This window comes from Grammomys surdaster, unplaced genomic scaffold, assembly GCF_004785775.1.
Source record: "Grammomys surdaster isolate TR1022 unplaced genomic scaffold, NIH_TR_1.0 126059, whole genome shotgun sequence".
Taxonomy (NCBI): Eukaryota; Metazoa; Chordata; class Mammalia; order Rodentia; family Muridae; genus Grammomys; species Grammomys surdaster.
The window spans coordinates 1461075-1479919 of NW_021620869.1; the positions used below are offsets into that span (position 1 = coordinate 1461075).

The following is an 18845-nucleotide window of genomic DNA, read 5'->3' on the forward strand; positions in this document are numbered from 1 at the left end:
AGAACTCAAAGGGACCAGCAGGCTGACATGTATCAAGAGAATGCTTCAGGGGATGATGCCCCACAGAAAACCAGAGCAACAAGCACCTGCTGTGCCATACTGTGTAGGCAGCCAGCACAGTAGAATAGTATGTGTGTTTGGGATTGTGTACAAATTGGGAGGTAGTATGTGTGTTGGAAACTGAGTGCCTACTGGGACATAGCATGTATATTGGAAGAGAGCATATGTATTAGAGGAAAGCATGAGTCCTGAAGATTGCATGTGTATTGTGGGATAGTATATGTGTTTGAGGCTGTGTGGATTCTATCATGTGTGTTGAGGATTGCATGTGTGTTAAGAGATAGCATTACTGGGGAATAGAATGTGTTAGGGATCTCATATATATCTGAAGACAGCATGGATATTAGAGGACAGCATGAGCCCTAAGGATTGTGTGTGTTTGTTGCAGGATAGTATGTGTGTTTGAGATTGTGTGGGTTCTATCATGCATGTTGGGGATTGCATGTGTGTGGCTATTGGCATAGGGAAAACAATTAGGGCTACCCCAGGCCCAGCCTGGCTCCTCACCACACTGCTATGGAGGAAAGAGGAAAGAAGGGGAAAGTAAGGGCCAGAGATAATGAAGAGGAAGAAGGTACAGCAAAAGAGGGAGGAGAGACACAGGCAGAAGTTCCCTCGCTCTCTATGAAAAGATGGCCCAGTTCTTAAAGGCCTGGGGAGTTGTGTAAAACACCAGGGATGGGATGACGGCCTGCTGCTCAGGCACCTGCTCCTCTTCAGTCCTCATGAACTGCTCTGCATAGTCTGAGTCCCATAGGAAGATTCTAGAGAGAACATCAGAGCAAGGCTGGGTGGGATCTATCCAGAATTCACGATAGGCCTGTAGCCAGCACCTAATCACCTAGCCTTGATAGGGGACTCGCTACCCTGAGCATGCCTGAGAGACATAAAGCTATCAAGGAGGCTCAGTAACAGCCAGGCTTGGGGAGGGGATCCCCCTAGCTTCTGCCCACAAGCCCCATACTGAGACTGGAGGCGGCCAGTCTGTGCCTCATTTTTTTTCCATTTCTGTGCTGTTCAAAGTAACGTTTCCTTCCCCACCAAGCTGGTGCCTCTGAACTGGGGTGGCTGAGGCAGCTGCCAGATGGTTTCCAGCCAGGCTGCTTTTTTAGGGTGGGGAGACCTACACATCTCATTGCTAATATTAGCAGTTTCGTTTTTTCCTTTTTCCCATTCACTGTGGCAAAACACTGAGAGAACCACACATCTCATTGCTAATATTAGCAGTTTCGTTTTTTTCCTTTTTCCCATTCACTGTGGCGAAACACTGAGAGCAGAACTGTTAAATAATCAGAACACCCCAGAAATGACTAGCTAACTGGGTGCTATGCACGCAGGTCTGCCCATCCCACCCATCCCCAGGGAGACAGGGGATGGACAGGCAGGAGGTGAGGTGGGGTCTCCATCTCCTAGAGACTGAGGAAAGTTGACTGGGAAAGACCTAAAAACTACTGTGTCCACCCAGCCTGGTGTTACGTCTCTCAGGCAAAGAGGGAGATCCAGGGCAGCAGAGCTAGCAAACCTAGTTCAACTGTGGAAGCAGAGAAGAGAGTGATCCAGGCAGCAGGCCCAGTGTCTTGAAAGGAAGAAAGGCCACGAGAAAAAGGGATACCAGGTCCAGGGGCTTTCTGAACCTATGGGTGTGTCTGGGGAGGAAAGGCATCTTCTCAGGGTCCTAGAAGATGCTCACTGCAGCCTTCGAGGCTCCTCTGACCCATCAAACAGGAGCATGTAGGATAACTGGGCTCTTGCTCCTCAGAAGTAAAGGACTAAGACTCAGGGGATTCAAGGCCACGCTTGGCAGACAAGGTAGGGGAAGGTCTAGCTTGCCCTCACCGCAGCCATAGGTACCAGAGCAAGGGTAGACACCTACTCTCCAAAGGGACAAGAGTCTGGCCCTAGTCTCAATCTCTCTCAGCCCCGGGATCGATCTGGGTACCAGGAATGGAAAGGACCAAAACTACCCACAAGAGGGGCTTGAAATGGAGAGGACCCCATAGCTTGACAATAGGCAAGAACAGCTGGTCTTCTCTTCCCTCTCTCTGTCCTCCAATCTCTCACTAGTCCCTTACCTGCTCCTCCCAGGATCTTTCCCTCTCACTCCCCTACCTGTTCCATGCCCCTCCCCCACCTCTACTAGCCAGTTCTCCCACCCCTGTGGAGGTGGAGGAAGAGGGGGCGGGAGCCAAGAACAGGTCTCCTCCCTCCAACATGACCCAGGACAGTTTCCTTTCCGCTACAGACAACTCTGCCTGAACCTCCGAGGAGGAAGAGGAGACTGCCGCAGCTGAAGGAGGCACAGCCAGGGGCTCTGGGCATGTGGGCCTGGCAGGTACCCTGGTCATTCACTTGGGTTGTGCTGCAATTGAGCTGGCAATCAGGGTGGCTTCTAGGTATGTGACTTCCAGGGACGTGGGACCAGGGTTGGTGGCTGGGTCAGGGCTTGAAGAAACTTTCACCCTCGGTTTCTATCACTGGAGGGGAGGAACACTGAACACAGGGGACAGTGTTCAGACTGGCTCCTTTCTTAGCCCTAGGTGGGTTTTACAGGTGGAATGCCCCTTGGGGCTCAAAATCCACCCCCTCCGTGCTTTTAGACAGACAGAACATTTGTCTAATCTCAGCTGATCTTCTATGTCCCTCTGTGTAGATCAATGATAGGTCTGGACAGAGCTCTGACCTCGGCCACTAAGGCCCTGCTTTAGGATTCTGCCAGGCCCTGATATCCCTGTCCTTTCTCTGTATTTTCCTATGGTTGAGAACATCCCTACACGGGACCTGCCCTACACACTATATAGATGACTGAAGGTTCAAGAGTATAGTCAGCTGTCTAACCTCATGGGCAAGCTTCCTATGCTAGCACTTCTGGAGAACTCCCGAGTTCATATCTCTGGCCTCATAGCATCCGTGGTGGACTCTGGCTGGGGGTGGGGAGGAGGTGAAATTGAGGGTTATAAGAATCCTGCTCAAACTCCTCACAGTGAAAACTTGCTCTCTGTGCTCCTTACTACCCTGTACCCCTTGACACCTGCTCACCCTCTGGACTGAGCCAACCTTCACTGGGAACCCAGGACCAGGGGGAACTTCGTACCCCTTTGTTCACCAAACTCCTAGGTCAGGGCTACACCTGCAAAGCATGGATGTGTCACCCAGACAAGCTCATGCTCTTGTGTGCCTTAATACATCTCTGACCTGCAATGATGTCCTTTGCTCATATAAAGTCCCAGTCACCTTCACCCCAGCCTCTTCACTACGATGAGAGCAAGATGGAACTGGGAACTGGGTGCTCACCACCGCAGGCCCTCTCCCGGGTTGCAAGCCAAGGCTGGTTGGGAAGCCAGGGACATTTTCCCTCCATGCTAGCCTCTTAAGACAGCCCATGGTGTGCTGTCAAGACTGGATGGAGGAAACAGACCTGAACAGGGAAGATGGTCTGCGGTCTTATGGGGGAAAGATGTCCCTTGTGGGACATCATGTAGGAACCTGTTGGGAAACCCAGGGAACAAAGTCGGAAGGATTATACGTCATTGAAGAGAAGCAACTGAGACAGAAAGGGGACTGTGACTCATTCGGGTGACCTGGCACACTGGGCATGTCCCCAAATGAAACTTCCATGAGAGACTATGGAAATACAGATATATTCATGCAAGCCTACTCTAGACTGTGTTTGACAAATGTCTCAAAGCTGGCATGCCTCCTTCCCCACCTGAGTAGCTCATCATGGAGCCCTTCACAAGGCCAGTACCTTTTGGTGGCCATGGACCCGTAGTCTAGAACATTTCTTCCTAATTGGCTGCCCTTCTTTCTCTGTCATTTCCATAGACAATCCCTCTCATGCTTACTCTGTTTTACAAGTCTCCCAACTTCAACAGCAGCTGTCTAGTGACTAAGGGGAGGAAAATTCAGGCTCAGGAATGGACTGTCTCATATTCAGACTAAAGACCATCATAGTAGAGCATGCCCCTCAAAGTTCAGGACCAGCCTGGGCTGCCTTGTAGCAGACACTTTCAGGGGAAAAAAAAAGTTAGCCCGTAAAACCATTGGTGAGTGTGGTGACCTTTGGCTTGGCTTGTGTTCAGTCAGCCCTGATTCAGAGTTCACGGGCACATTTTCCATGTTGTGTCTAAGGACACTATCAACACGTGTCCTGAACCTCTGGCTCTTCCTACCTCATCACTGTCTTCTGTGACTTTCCCTGAGCCTTAGGCTTAGAGGTTTTTATTCCAAAGATACCAGTCAATCTCTTTACCATTTTCTCACCAACATGTTTTTCCTTTAGTTCTTTTGTTGTTTGGGGGGGGGGAGAGGGGGGAGTTGTTTGCTTTATTATTTTTATCTTACTGTATGGGGTATGGCCTGTGTGTATGTGCATCATATGTGTACCTGGTGTCTGCAGAGTCCAGAATAAGGCATTGGCTTCCCTGGAACTGGAGTAATAAATGTCTGGTTGTGAGCCGCCATGTGGGTGCTGGAAAGTGAATCTGAATCCTCTGGAAGCGCAGCCAGAGCTCATAACTGCTGTGGCATTTTCCTAGCCTCTTGCCTACAATTTGGGAGAAACGAGTATTGCCTCACATGGGCCATGAGATCTACTCAGGCCATCTGCGAAAACTGCCAAACATATCCTCAGACACATTTCTTAAAGTTGAATTTGATTATTTTTTAATTTATACTTTTGAAAAACATACATCATATACATATATGTGTATACGCACATATATATATATATATATATATATATATATATATATATATATATGTATATATATATATAACTTATGGAATCCATTTAACTTTGCTCATGTGTGCTTATGTTCAGGGCTGATCGCTTGGACTGGACAACTTCTGTGGGGATTCAGTGTCTCTGAGGCAACTGATTCTCCCTCTTTCCTATAGCTCTTCATATAGGGGTAGGACCATACAGCATCCCCTCTGTTCACAACTGTGTGTCAGGTGGTGTTATACTTATGTTTGTCTTGTGTTCAGTCAACCATGGTTCAGAGTTCATGGGTACACTTTCCCTGTCTAGAGAACACTATCAATAGTCGTCCTGGGCCTGGGGCTCTTGCAACCTTATCACTTTCTCTTCTGTTAGCCTTAGGCTTAGAGGTTCCATCCCACACACGCTAGTTGGAGTTACACAACCCACGGCCACCTGTTCACTCTGCATTTTGAACAGCTGTGTATCTCTGGAATCATCTCCTTATGCTGCAAAACCAATCTTCTTTGATGAGGGGTGAGAGCTAGACTTATCTGTATAAGGATACACATTTAGAAAACAGGTATAGATGATAGATAGATAGATAGATAGATAGATAGATAGATAGATAGATAGAAAAAATACATTAGTTTAGAAACCGACTTTTTTTTTTTTGAAACAATGTCTCCTCACATTTTCCAGGCCAGTCTCAAACTCAAAATTGTTCAGTACCAGTTTTGCAAGTGCTGAGATCCCAGGCACGTACAACTTCACCTGGTTTATTGGTACAACCTTCGTTGGCTTGACTGGCTGGTTGTCACTAAGTACCACAGTTGGCTGAGAGGGGCTTTAGGAAGCATTGTCTTAGATTTGAGGTTCTTTTTTCCCCCAAGCCAGGGTTCCTCTTTGTGGCCCTTGGCTGTCCTGGAACTTGCCCTGTAGACCAGGCTGCCTCCAACTCACAGAGATCCCCCTGTCTCTGCTGGGACTAAAGGTGTGTACCACCACTCCCAGCACGCTTCAGTTTCTTAAATTGGAACTCAAGAGAAGAGGATCTTCAGTCCCTGTATGTACCAGGTCCCCCTCCTGCCTCTAAGTTTTCCAGCAACCTTTAGATTTCTTGGTATCTAGACACATTCTCCACTTCTGCCTTTATCCACAGGAATCAGACAGTATTTGTCATTCCCTTTCTACACAGACACCAGTCCTACTAGCTAAGGCCTACCCTACTCCTAGGTGACCTTATCTTAATTAATCCTACAGCCAACTCCCACTCCTAGCAAAGTTCTAACCTGAGGTCCTGGGGTAAAGATTCCAGCATGAGCTTAGGAACAACCACTCCCCCAGCTCCCGTTTTCTCACATCACCGTGATATTCTGGGCCACCAAGCATCAGCGGCAGATGTTAGAAAGCCCTTTATTTCTCATCTCCCGAGTTCTCTGGGGACCCATTCCCCACCTGGATGCAGCTAGAGCTCTGATGTCATGCTTCTGGCTGGCTTGCTTCTCCCTAGCTGGGACCCTTGTGAGAGATGGCTTTGGCTGAATGTATGTAGGTCCTCTGTTTCTCCTTTGGCTTGGTAAGCCTGTGCCCTTAATAGCCTAGGCAGGAGATGTGGAGTGTCTGCGGCATCCCACGTCTACTTGAAACAATAGTCCTAGTCCTTGTGGGTGCCCCTCTGGAATCCTCACACTGGGGATATTTCTCCAGGTGGACATGGGAAATCCAATCCATTTGTAACAAATAAGGGAAGCCCTGTCACTCGCCTGACCATGCTTTCACCCAGATGAGTCTTGCCTAAATAAGGTATTGTGTGTGTGTGTGTGTGTGTGTGTGTGTGTGTGTGTGTGTGTGTGTGTGTGTGTTTATGATTTGAGCCCAGCACTCAGGAGCCTGTGGTCTGCAGTGAGCTTGCCTTGTGGCCCTCCAGCCTCAGGCTCTGACTAACAGGACTCTCCCTCTCAACCTCCCAATGCTAACCAGAACATGCCACCCACCTATCAACTCACCTCTGTACACAAACTCAAGGGCAAGCTCAGGGAAATCAAGAAGCCCCCTGTCATTTCTTATTTTTACCTTCTATGCAGAACTTGTAAAGACTAAGAAGCCCAGGAAGGCTCCCTGGAGGAGATAGCCTTGCTTAGTGCCTTTTCCGTTGTTGTAACAGAACACCACAGACTGGGTGATTTATGAAGAACAAGGTTTGATCATCACAGGGTTCTTGGAGTTGAGAGTCTGGGGTCAAGAGTTGGCCTCTGGTGTGGCCTTCTTGGCAGTGGGAAGATTGCAGAGTCCCCAGGGTTGCATCAAAGGACAGAGCAAGTATGCTCCATCTTACAACCCAGCCTCCCCCTACATAGCACTTGATCCAACAGTCCGTGAGTGGCTTCCCAGTGGCTTCTGCAACTCTCCCTTCCCAGTGCCACTAAGATATTACTCTGGAGTTAGTGTTCTGGGGACAGACATTCACTGATGGCATGGTCCCTGGGTGAAAGCTCCCAAGTAAATTGGACAGAAATGGGGCTGAAGATCAAAAAGCTAAGTTATTACCTTCAGCATCTCCACACTGGACCTCCAGGGAGGAGTCCTGGGATGGCTTCAGCACCTCTACACTGGACCTCCAGGGAGGAGTCCTGGGATGGCTTCAGCACCTCTACACTGGACCTCCAGGGAGGAGTCCTGGTATGGCTTGGGCAAGGGGAAGGGGGTCTTTATTATCACAATCTGACCCCCATACCTCACTAAGTTGGTAGAAAAGGGGTGACTTCAACTAGGTTGCTTCTGGGTGCATTCCCGAAAGGGGTCCCGGCCAGTCCTGGGTTCTTATTCTGGTTAGAGACCCACAAAATGAGAGACAATGTGACTTAAACATGAAGGGGGGACCAAATCTCCTCCTCAGTGACATGCACACTGCCAAGCAAAAGACAGGCTCCTCTGAGATGTTTACAAATGAAAGGAGTGTGCGTGTGTGTGTGTGTGTGTGGGGTTATGTGCATGTATGTGAACATGTATGTGCAGGCCAGAGATCTACGTCAAGCATCTTCCTCAATTTCTCTCCACCTTAATTTTTAAGACAGGATCTTTCTCTGAGACTGAAACTCACTGCCACACTGGCCTTAGATAGGTGCTAGAGATCAATCTCCAGCCTCTTGTCTGCTTGGCAAACACTTTAGCAACTGAGCCAACACGGAAGACCCATGAAACTTACATGGGTGTCGATTTTGATGTCTGTGGAGCTAGAAGATGATATCCTGCCTTATTACTCTACTTTTATGCAAATTGTATGCATTATTGATTAACTCTGAGTCACCAATAATGAATCAGTGTCACATTCAGGAAAGAAAGAGAAGCATTTCCCCTTGAAGTCATTTAACCAAGAGAGTCCAGATTAGAATTCTGTACTTCGTGCTTCACGTGTCTTCCATCCTCTGTCTGTCTGTTGTACGAGTCTGAATCTCTGCCTGCCTGAAGGTTGTCTTGTGAATCTGTCCCTATGTCTGTGTCTCCTGTTCTGTGTGTCATGGCTGTCTGTGTCTGTGAATGGTATCTGTCTGTTGTATGAGGTGTGTGTATGAGTGTGTGTGTGTGTGTTTGTGTGTGTGTGTAAGAGAGAGAGAGAGAGAACTGTATCTGTGAGTGGTGTCTGTTGTACGAATTGTGCATGTATGTGCGTGTGTGCATGTGTGTGTGTGTCCCTAGCAAAGAGGCGCTGTCTTTATTGAAAAGCATCATATGGTGGGGGGGGGTATACTTTTCAGAAATCTTTAACAGAGTTTTACAAAGGATTAAGTCACTGGCTCCAGCTGATCCCCACTGACCCAGACAAGCACCATTATCAACCAATGCCCATAAATGGACGCTTTCAACCTTTGTGATAGATTACAGAATATTGCTTTCAACCTTTGTCTCTGCTGCTTTCAGCAAACGATACACATGTGCTAACTGGGTCAGGGGCCTGGACCAGGACCCAGCTTAAGACTGCTGCTGTGCATTGCTTACATTGTAAAAGCTGATGACATGGGAAATCCAGAGGGAGTGCAGTTGATTGTTACATTGTTCTCTTAAAGGCCGGTTAAAGCAGAGTTTGGTGGTACCAGGTCTTAATCCAAGCACTCTGAAGGTAGAGGCAGGCAGATCTCTGAGTTTGAGGACAGCCTGGTCTAGAGCGAGTTTCAGGACAGCCAGGGCTACACAGAGAAATCCTGTCCGAAAACACACACACACACACACAAAAAGCATGAGTATATAGTCGTAAGTGAATTAATAGCTCTTGGAGGCCCTTTATTTCCTCATGACAATATTTTCCACTAAACCTGAAACCTGTGTTTTTCCATCCAAACTAACTAGCCACAAATCTCCAAGGATCCCCCTGTCTCTGCCACTACACTGCTGCAATTGCAGGCACATCCTGTCCCGCCCATCTTTTATCTGGGTGCTGAGGATCCAAACTTAGGTCCCCAGGCTTGTACAGGAAATGTTCTTACCTGCTGGGCCATCTCCCCAACGTTCCATTCTCCCTCCTGTGAAGTTTCTAATGATGCAAACAGCATCAAAATAGTGGACCCTAAAGTGCAGGGACAAAGGGACGTCCTCACCCACTGTGGCCTACGTCAGAATCATCCTACCTCCTTCCCACCCACCACTTGTGCATTAATCAGAAGTACGTCTTCATCACAGCATGGCACCTGCCTACAATCTCCGCACTTAAGAAGTAGAAAGAGAATTGTGAGTTCAAGGCTACTTAGCCAGTCCCTGTCTCTTAAAGAGAAGCCACCATTGTGTGTTTTAACCACTGTGACACTTCATTTCCATCTGTCTTTGTGTTCCACAGGGAGACTCAAAGGTACTGTCTGGGGCCCCAGCCACTGAAGTAGCTATCTCACTTTCTCAGAAGTGCAAGGAGCCAGGATCGCTGGAGTGGCTTGATCCTGAACCCTCTAGAAGCCATCACACCCAGCCCAATTCCCAGCAGTTCTCCCAGGGGCCTATTCATTCCGGGAGAGGCACTTTACTCTTTATAGATGAACTGGAGTGTCTGAGGGTATCCTCCCTATGGTATTACTACCTGGTGGCCTCCGGATACAGATACTCTCTTGCCAGAGCCCAGTCTCTCCTGTCCATCCCTGTAGCAAAACATCCTCTGAGGAAGTCCTCCCTTGTTTTCTTCAGGCCCACCACAGGCACACTGAGGGAAGGCATATCTTAGTTCTATAAAAGAATTTTGACGGGAGATGGCTAGGGGGAATAAAGAGGCTGTGGAGCACTGAGGGAGAAAGGTTGACTCTGAGGAGGAAGGAAGAGCCACCAGGACCTAAGCAGAGCCAGACAGAGTACTGGGATGGACTTAGGCAAAGACTCATAAAAGTATAGAGACCTGGGAAGTCACAGGTCCTGCCATCAGAGGAATAGCAAAGAGCCAGTAATGGGACAAGTGACTCAAATTGTCACACATTCAGACTCAGGAGCTCGAGAGATCTGGAAGCAAACAACAGATGAGACAAGGCTCTGTAATCGTTAGCAAATGTCTACCCAAGAGTTCATCTGGGGCAACCTAAGGGTCAGCTTTGAGAGGGGGGATAGCAGGTGGTTCTCTGAGGACACACCACAGTCCCAAGGCCTAGTGGATGGAATACCATCAAAGGGGACAGGAAATTGTAACTGGACAGAGGTGCCTGGCATGCTCACAGACCATAGGTGACCTTGGGCAGGTGTGATAAACCTGCCCAAAACAAAGAGGGCCACTGTTCCATTTTGGCTTTCTGAGGCTCTTCTGGTCCTCGTCACCCTGAAAAGTCTTGAGAATCTGTTTGGAGACTGGGAGTTCAGTGTGGCTGTAGTAGTGGATTTAGGTGGGTCAGAGTAGTGTTGTACAGACTGAAGATTATCTGGAGTACTTGTAAAAGGACCCCAGGTTTCCAGGGAGGGAGACCAGACCACACTGATAGAGTCTAAAAGGGCAAGATGTGCTACCCTGTCAAATCTTAGTCTAACCTTACTGTAGTTGCTGTAGGCCTTCTTGAAAAGGGCTTGTATATTTCTTGAGTGGATGTTTAAAGAAAAGATTCATTGACACTACTGTGTTGTGACATACTAGCTGTGTGTGGTTTGGACACACAATTGTAAGCCAAAGAAAGGGGTATTCAGAAGCCCCTGTGGTGATTGTGTTGCCCCTGAAAAGAAACAGAACCCTTTCTTAAATGGGAAGACATCATACTGGCAACCCCTAGGCTAGGCTTAGTCCCTCCAAGGACCCCAACACTGCTGGTTGTCCTGGACCTTACAGACCTACATAGACCAATGCCCACCAACAGGAAACAGGCACCAGGACATCTTTGAAACTGATCTGGCCTCAACTCTGTCTGGGCTGCCAGCTCTCTTTAGCCTATGTAGTCATTTGGCAACTGGGGCTCGCAGAGAAAGAGCCAGGGCAAATAGAGATATGTCCCCAGCCGCATCCTTTCCAGCCCTCTGCCCTCTCCTCCTACTGACTGAGTAGTCATATAGCGAGGGAATTCTACCCAATGACACAGAGCAGCTTCAAAGATGTCTCGGTGCCTGTTTCCACATGGTGCCCAGAACCCTATGACCTAGACCTCACCAATTCTGCAGGGATTCTAGGGACCCTGACCATTGAGGTGCTCCAGGCCTAGCTCAGAGGCCATGCCCACTCTCAAGTCCAAGTGGCACTGGATTCTCTGTCCATCTTCCGTGGTGCAGCTGAGAACACCGAGGAGGGGAAATGATAGTCCTGCTTTCTCCACGTGGTGATGGAGACCATTTCTGGGCAAGGCTCCATGATGGGGATGCTTCTGCTGAAGTCTGCTTGCTCACTCTACCAAGTATCTCTGGCTTCCTTTCTGAGCTGGATGATTTCAGATACCTCATTTGCCGGGTGTTTTTGGTCCTCGGTTCTCTTCCCATTCAGTTTTTCCCTAGCTGGTCCCTCTTCTTTGCCTCTGACCCCTGATTTTTCAGCCCATAACCTTAGCTGTGGCAGCACAGCCCCACTCTTTGTACCCCTGGGAGGGAACCATGCCCAGTAAATATTGTAAAATACCCCACATCAGAGGTGGGTGTGGTGTTTGGAGTGCAGTGCCCTGCTCTGTGTCATTGGGTAGAATTCCCTCGCTATATGCCTACTCAGTCAGTAGGAGGAGAGGGCAGAGGGATGCAGCTGGGGACATATCTCTATTTGCCCTGGCTCTTTCTGTACAAGCCCCAGTTACCAAATGACTACATAGGCTAAAGAGAGCTGGCAGCCCAGGCAGAGTTGAGGCCAGAGCAGCTTCAAAGATGTCTCAATGCCTACTTCCTGTGTGCATGTCAGTCTCCCCTGGGTAAGGCTCAGCATGTGTGTGCTCAGCAAGTCTGTATTTCCTTGACCCTGAGGCTTCTGACTGTACCTACATACCAGACCACAGATTCAACTGCTGGCATCACACGGTCCCAGTCGTGGGTGCTTTTGAGTGTTGGTCGGAGGTTGTGTGTCAGTGTGCCTGTATGTGGGCAGAAGCTTGTCAGTGGGGCAGGCCTTTGCTAAAAGAGCCTTGAGACCCTGAATGCTGCATCAGGCATCTCTGGAAAAACCCTGGTAGTTGTACTGCCCAGCACATCTTTGTTTGGGTGAGTCCTCGACCTTCTGTCTGCTTGAGGGGCGATGGCACAGTGGATCTTTGGAGGCTTCTTGCTGTGACCTCTGATCTGGCTGGAAGACATGACTGTCATTTATCTTCTGCTATCACCTGGACCCCAAGCTTACTAAAGAGTCCACCCTCTCCAAGTCTGGGGTTTCCATGGAAGTCCCCACACCCCCACCTCACTATCCCACTGACCCTTCAGACAGAACTAGGCCAGCCAAACAGAAGTTGGAACATCCATGTCAGGCCTGGGATTGAACAGGAGAGGGAAGGTAGAAACAGCTTGGGGAGAAATATCCCAAATTCTCATAAAGACAGAATAGTAACCTCCAGCCCCTAGGTTCAGTTGTCCTGAAGGAAGAGCCCTGCTTGTTGAGGATCACACATCCGCAACCTGCAAGAAGCTGCAAGCTCCTTGGTAGGAGAACTATGAGATTCTGCCCTGGGATGGATCTGAGAGGACACTCCTCTTCCCAGGGATTTCAGAAAATGTCAGAAAGTGTGCACAGGCTCCTTCCTCATATTTCTTTGTTCTTCTCCATTTCAGAGGTCCCCAACGGGCCCTGGAGGCCCCTTACCTTCTCCCCAGCCTGGCTCAGAGTGTCAGAGGGAGCAACTGCCACCTTCACCTGCAGTTTCTCCAACTGGTCAGAGGATCTTAGGCTGAACTGGTACCGCCTGAGTCCCAGCAACCAGACTGAAAAACAGGCCGCCTTCTGCAATGGTTTCAGCCAGCCCGTCCGGGATGCCCGCTTCCAGATCATACAACTGCCCAGTGGGCATGACTTCCACATGAACATCCTTGACACACGGCGCAACGACAGTGGCATCTACCTCTGTGGGGCCATCTCCCTGCCCCCCAAGCCACAAATCAAGGAGAGCCCTGGAGCAGAGCTCGTGGTAACAGGTGCAGCTAGTAGAGCCTAAGTAGGAGATTCCTTCCTGCCCAGGGACCTGTTAAGCTCTCCTCCAAGGCTCTGCCCAGAGCCTTGAAGACCCTGTCCCTCTCCCTGTGGAAATCCTCAGATGCTCATTTATCTTTAAGGGATGGTGGAGCATGTGGAAGTAAGGTAGATGGCCAGTCACTGCTCATTCAAAATAGACAGCCCTTGGGACTTGGAGAGGGCAGGGTGTGTGCCCCTTAAGAGAATACACTATTGGTGTCCTAGAACTCTATTCTTTGTGGTCCTGTAGAGAGAATCCTGGAGAACTCAACAAGATATCCCAGCCCCTCACCCAAGCCAGAAGGCCAGTTTCAAGGCTTGGTTATTGGTATCATGAGCGTCCTAGTGGGTATCCCCATATTGCTGCTGCTGGCCTGGGCCCTAGCTGCCTTCTGCTCAACAGGTATGTCAGGTAAGGCTCATCATACCCTGGCTCTGTCCCACCAAGCCTTGTAATTACTGTACTTCACACATACTTTGATCATCAGGAGGGCCTGTGTTCACCAAAAGGGTCATCATACACCACACACACTCTGACCACTACAAAAGCCTGTGGCCACCCCACCCACACCTAACCACAGGCTGCTGGTTTTACTAAACAACTGGTGAGAGCTGCCATTTCTCTGGCTGGAAGGCAGGTCTAAGTCCACCTCTATGCCCCTGTCATGAGTGGACCATTCCTACACTGCCACCCCCAGAAAGTCTGGTCATCAGCCAGCTAAGGGGCCACACATAATATCTGTGGCATATCTACCCTGCGCTGTGGTGCACCAGGAAAGGGGGAACTGATGCATCTGTGTCTGTGGCAGGCCCATATTCCACAATTCACAGTCACACCGGGAACTCTCAGTTAATCAATGGGAAGGGTACGAGTGAGAATAGAAAGGCTGATGGTCGACATCTCGTCAGTGCCTGACACGCTCCTCCCAAGCACACACCCACAAGCATGCACGCGCATACACACACTCGGAAGAGACAGAGAAACAGAAACAGAGAAAGACAGAGAGGACATTTCTCCTCTCTCTGTCTCAGCATGCTCCCCTCTAACTCAAACTGTGTGTCTCAACAGAGGCCAGAGGAACTGGAAGCAAGGACCACTCACTGGTGAGTATGGGTCTCCTTTCTTGAGTGCTCTGTCACAGTCCACACCCCCAGGTCTTGGTACAGGTAGAGAGACTATGGGTCCTACAGGGCTGAAGCCTGCAGAACCCAGCTCACACCTCCCACCAGGCCCCCAGAGCCATATCCTGTTGGTCCCCCCAGGGGCTAAGCCCACTGTGCGTACCCCTGTCGTGTCCAACATGGTCACTACTTACTGTATTCTGTGCAGAGACAAGGTGCACAAGTCAAATTTTGGAATCCTAAACCCTCGAAAAACCCAGGAAACATTTAGAGGTAGAAACTGAGCCAGAAAGAAGGAGCTGCACCCTAAATATCACAGAGGGCAATGGGGAAAGGGGACAACTGTTAGGTCAGATCCCAGCTTCAAGGCTGAGGTGCATTTGCTCTAAGAAGAGCCCCAAATCCAGTGACAGGCTGGAGACCCAGCAAAGGGAGGGGTTGATATTATGGGATAATACACCCCCTCCAACTGACTACACCAATGGCTCTTTCTTCTTCCCCCCTTGAAGAAGGAGGAGCCTTCAGCAGCACCTGTCCCCAGCGTGGCCTACGAGGAGCTGGACTTCCAGGGGCGAGAGAAGACACCAGAGCTCCCCATCCCCTGTGTGCACACAGAATATGCCACCATTGTCTTCACTGAAGGACTGGGCACCTCCGCCATAGGACGTAGAGGCTCAGCTGATGGCCCCCAGGGTCCTCGGCCTCCAAGACATGAGGATGGACACTGCTCTTGGCCTCTTTAACCAGATTCTTCAGCTGTTAGCATGCTGCAGACCCTCCACAGAGAGCACCAGTCCGTTCCTCCATCACGAGGAGCATGCAGGCAAAGGCTCCCAGGGTCTGAGCTATCTGGAGTGACAGCCCAGCACTTGCACCAATTCCAGTGCATGTACTGTTGAGTGAGAGTGCTCTTCAGGCTTACCACAAGCTGGGAGTAGCAAGCTTCCCTGATTCCTATTGTCACAAGGTGCAGAACTGGCCTAAGTCTATGTCTCCTGAGTCCTACTGTTGGACACTTCTAGGGGCTTAAGACATTGTACCCTAGGGCCTCTGTGGGGTCTGTGCCTGGAAATGGAGGGACCTGATTACAGCCTGCTTTGAGTAGCCCTGAGAGGCAACCCCATAACAAGGGGGTCCAGTTATACAGTGGGCCCAGCACCTAAAGCCGCCCTTGGGAGATACTCAGGTGGGGAAATTCATAGACTGAGGGGGGGGGGGGTGCTGAACTGATCCCAAGGCCTGGAAAGGTTTTGATGAAGACTAGAAACGCTCCTAGTTTCAGGGGTCTGGGAATCATGAGCATTTACCAGGCAAAAGCTCCGTGAGAGTCTCTGCTGTCCCGCATGCCCAGGTACCTCAGTTCTTTCTACAGCAGGGAAACTAAGGCAATAAAGGGAACCAGCAGAGCTAGAGATCCACCCACACTTCCAGTGAGGCACTTGACTCTCCCTACCCCTCCTAGGAACCAAAAGGACAAGGTTCATGTCAGCAGCAGGGAAAGAAAGGGGGGATACAACCTTGACTCATACCAACTCTGGCTATGGCAGGCAGTGGTTTAGGTGTTAGGATCTCCTCATTCACTCTGTCCTGGAGTCCAGTTCTGGCACTCCTTCACACCGTAGGGCTCTGAAATGAGCAAGTGTTTTAAGGGTTCCCTTGGCACTTCAGACAGTCAAGGTACCAAGAGCCTAAGCCGTCTGGTGGGTACCCTAAATGACCGGGCTCAAGAGTCTCTTTCCTTTGGTTTAAGCCCATTATAATTAAATGGTACCATTAACTTTAAGAAGTTCTGTTGTACTTCTGGGTGTGTTGGGGCAGAGGCGTCAGGGAGGAAGAGCTGCAGGGCCAGGCTGAGGCTCCAGGCTAAGTAGGGCAGGACATCACCCTGTTCGGGCCCAGCCTGAGTCAGTCCTTGCCATTACTGAAATACTCAGTCACGCCCTAGCCACATCTCCACTTGTCATCCCCACATTTTCATGTCACCACCCAGGTATGAAAGACCTCAAGTGCAGACTTCACTGAGGAAGAGGCATGCTCCCCCACATCAGGCCTTCCCAGGCTCCTACAGCTACACACCCCAAGCCTCACCCCAGCAGGAAGGTACCCTGGGCTGTTTTGCCTGTGTCCCCCAATGTGTCCTTTATGAGTCCTTCCAGCAGGGTTGATGTCATGTGCTGGGAGCCATCTTAGTAGGGTGGGAGAAGTATATCTCTTTGTGAGAGAGGTACCTGTGGGTCCCTCCCCCAGGACACAAGATAGGACACTTTTTAAAAAAAGGATAAACTTGTTCCTAACCTGTCACTATCCTGGGGTCTTGACTTTTGATCACAGAGGAGGGAAGATGCCCCTCTCGGACCTCTGTCTGGATAACAGAGAGCCTGCCCAAGGCCTTTGGGTGCTTACAGCTACTCACTCACTTCCTGGCCCCTCTAGTCTCTCCTGAGTTCACTGCTGTCACTCCGTGTTGGGCAGGGGAGAAGGAGATGCCATGTGTTGCACAGGCAGGGTTAGAAGAGAGTAAGCCAGGGTGCTGGAAAAACTCACAGGTACAGGCTGGAGAGATGGCTCAGTAGTAAAGAGCACCGACTGCTCTTCCAGAGGTCCTGAGTTCAATTCCCAGCACCCATATGGTGGCTCACAACCATCACCTCTTCTGGTATGTCTTAAGACAGTTACAGTGTACTCCTAAATAAATCTTAAAAAAATAAAATACCTCACAGGTACTACAAAAAGAAACCTGGTCACACAGCTCGTGTAAGGTGAACATCAAGAAATGGGTGGCTTTTCACTGTTCAAGAAGCCTTCTGGGGGCACAGGCAGAGTTCTAGCCTGCTCCCCCTACAGCTGCAGATGAGGCTTCACTTACAGTAGTCCTCAACCTTCCTAATGTTTTCGTGTTGTGGTGACCTCCAACTATGAAACTTTTTTGTTGCTACTTCATTACTGTAATTTTGCCACGGTTACAAGCCATAATGTAAATACTCGATATACGACTCCTGTGGGGGTCGTGACCCACAGGTGAGAACCAACGAATTAGAAGTCTGTGAGGTAGACACAGGAGAAGCAGAGTACAGACACGTCTCTCCACAGACTAGAGCGCTACTCACAATGGCTCCATACCACAGACATGGAGGCTCTTCCTACTTGATCTATAAACTCAACATCATTGTGATTTTTTTAAAAAATAGTCTTACCTATAGGAGTATAACATGTGTGGGAAAGTGGAGAGCAGCCTGCACTAAGTGTTAGCATTCTCCTGCCTTGGTAATCAGGTTCCCACCACATGCAACACACCTGCACAGTCCCAAACCCAGCAGACAGCATGGAAAGGAAGCCTGCAAGAAGCTCAAGTAGGCCGGGCAGTAGTGGTGCATGCCTTTAATCCCAGCACTTGGGGGGGAGAGGCAGGCGGATTTCTGAGTTCGAGGCCAGCCTGGTCTACAGAGTGAGTTCCAGGACAGCCAGGGCTACGCAGAGAAACCCTGTCTCGAAAAACCAAAAAAAAAAAAAAGAAGAAGAAGAAGAAGAAGCTCAAGTAGGTGAGAGCGTGTTCCCAAACAGCACAGGTATAAGGCAAACCCTCGCTATTAAAGAACATTGGACAAGGAACCATTCAGCATAACACAGACACATTAGGCTCAAAAAAAAAGAAAAAATGAAGTAGAAGGCAAAAGCCACAACATAGTGAAACATACCCTAAGCAAACTGAAATAAAACATTTATGCTATCACACAAAGATCTACAATTACCTCTAAAATTAAATTAGATCTAAAATACATTTTACCCAAAGATCTAACAACTCTGGGAAGGAAAAATCTAAAAAGCTCCATGGGAAAGCTGGCAGGACATGTAACCAATCATCAGTTTCCCAAGACATGTGAGTGCACATACGTTGGTGGCTGCTTATACACTCGGGCTTATACAATGTGTATGTACATACGTGTGTTGTGTGGATGCCCATGTGTATGTGACTATACACATGTGTACACAGTGTGTGTGCACGAATGTGTGCTCCACATGCAGTTCACACATTTATATATGCATGTTGAATACATACATGTGTATGCACAGAGAGAGAGAGAGAGAGAGAGAGAGACAGAGAGACAGAGAGACAGAGAGAGATCTCAAACAATGAAAGAGCATTCAGTTTTACTCATAATCACAAAAATACAAATTAAAACCACACCAGCTAAGAGCAAACACTGGAAAGCCAGGACGGCCTGACTGATCTGTCCTGGGACCCCTCTGTGGCAGGAGGTATCAAGCTCCTAATATGCACCTTTGTCCATCTGGACCCCGTGGTACACTGGGAGCTTGTCAGTGCTAAGTCTACAACTCCCCCAGCCATAGGAATCTGAACTGGCTCAAGTCCTCTCATCCCCA

General features: G+C 49.3%; 1 protein-coding gene across 1 annotated transcript; it reads left to right on the forward strand.

The window, feature by feature from the left end:
* Nucleotides 1-2328: 2328 nt before the first annotated feature.
* Pdcd1 (programmed cell death 1) lies at nucleotides 2329-16245 on the forward strand. The gene is made up of 5 exons (XM_028755401.1): nucleotides 2329-2453; nucleotides 12944-13303; nucleotides 13591-13752; nucleotides 14410-14444; nucleotides 14972-16245. Exons 1-5 carry the CDS (start codon nucleotides 2378-2380, stop codon nucleotides 15203-15205), a joined length of 867 nt encoding a protein of 288 aa, XP_028611234.1. The 5' UTR covers nucleotides 2329-2377; the 3' UTR covers nucleotides 15206-16245.
* Nucleotides 16246-18845: the final 2600 nt, after the last annotated feature.

Excerpts from the sequence above, each read along its gene's own strand:
- Pdcd1 (XM_028755401.1), top strand. The coding sequence starts at position 2,378 with ATGTGGGCCTGGCAGGTACCCTGGTCATTCACTTGGGTTGTGCTGCAA. Across the intron at positions 2,454-12,943 it reads GCAATCAGGGTGGCTTCTAG|AGGTCCCCAACGGGCCCTGG; the intron begins GTATGTGACTTC and ends TCTCCATTTCAG. Across the intron at positions 14,445-14,971 it reads GAAGCAAGGACCACTCACTG|AAGGAGGAGCCTTCAGCAGC; the intron begins GTGAGTATGGGT and ends CCCCCCTTGAAG.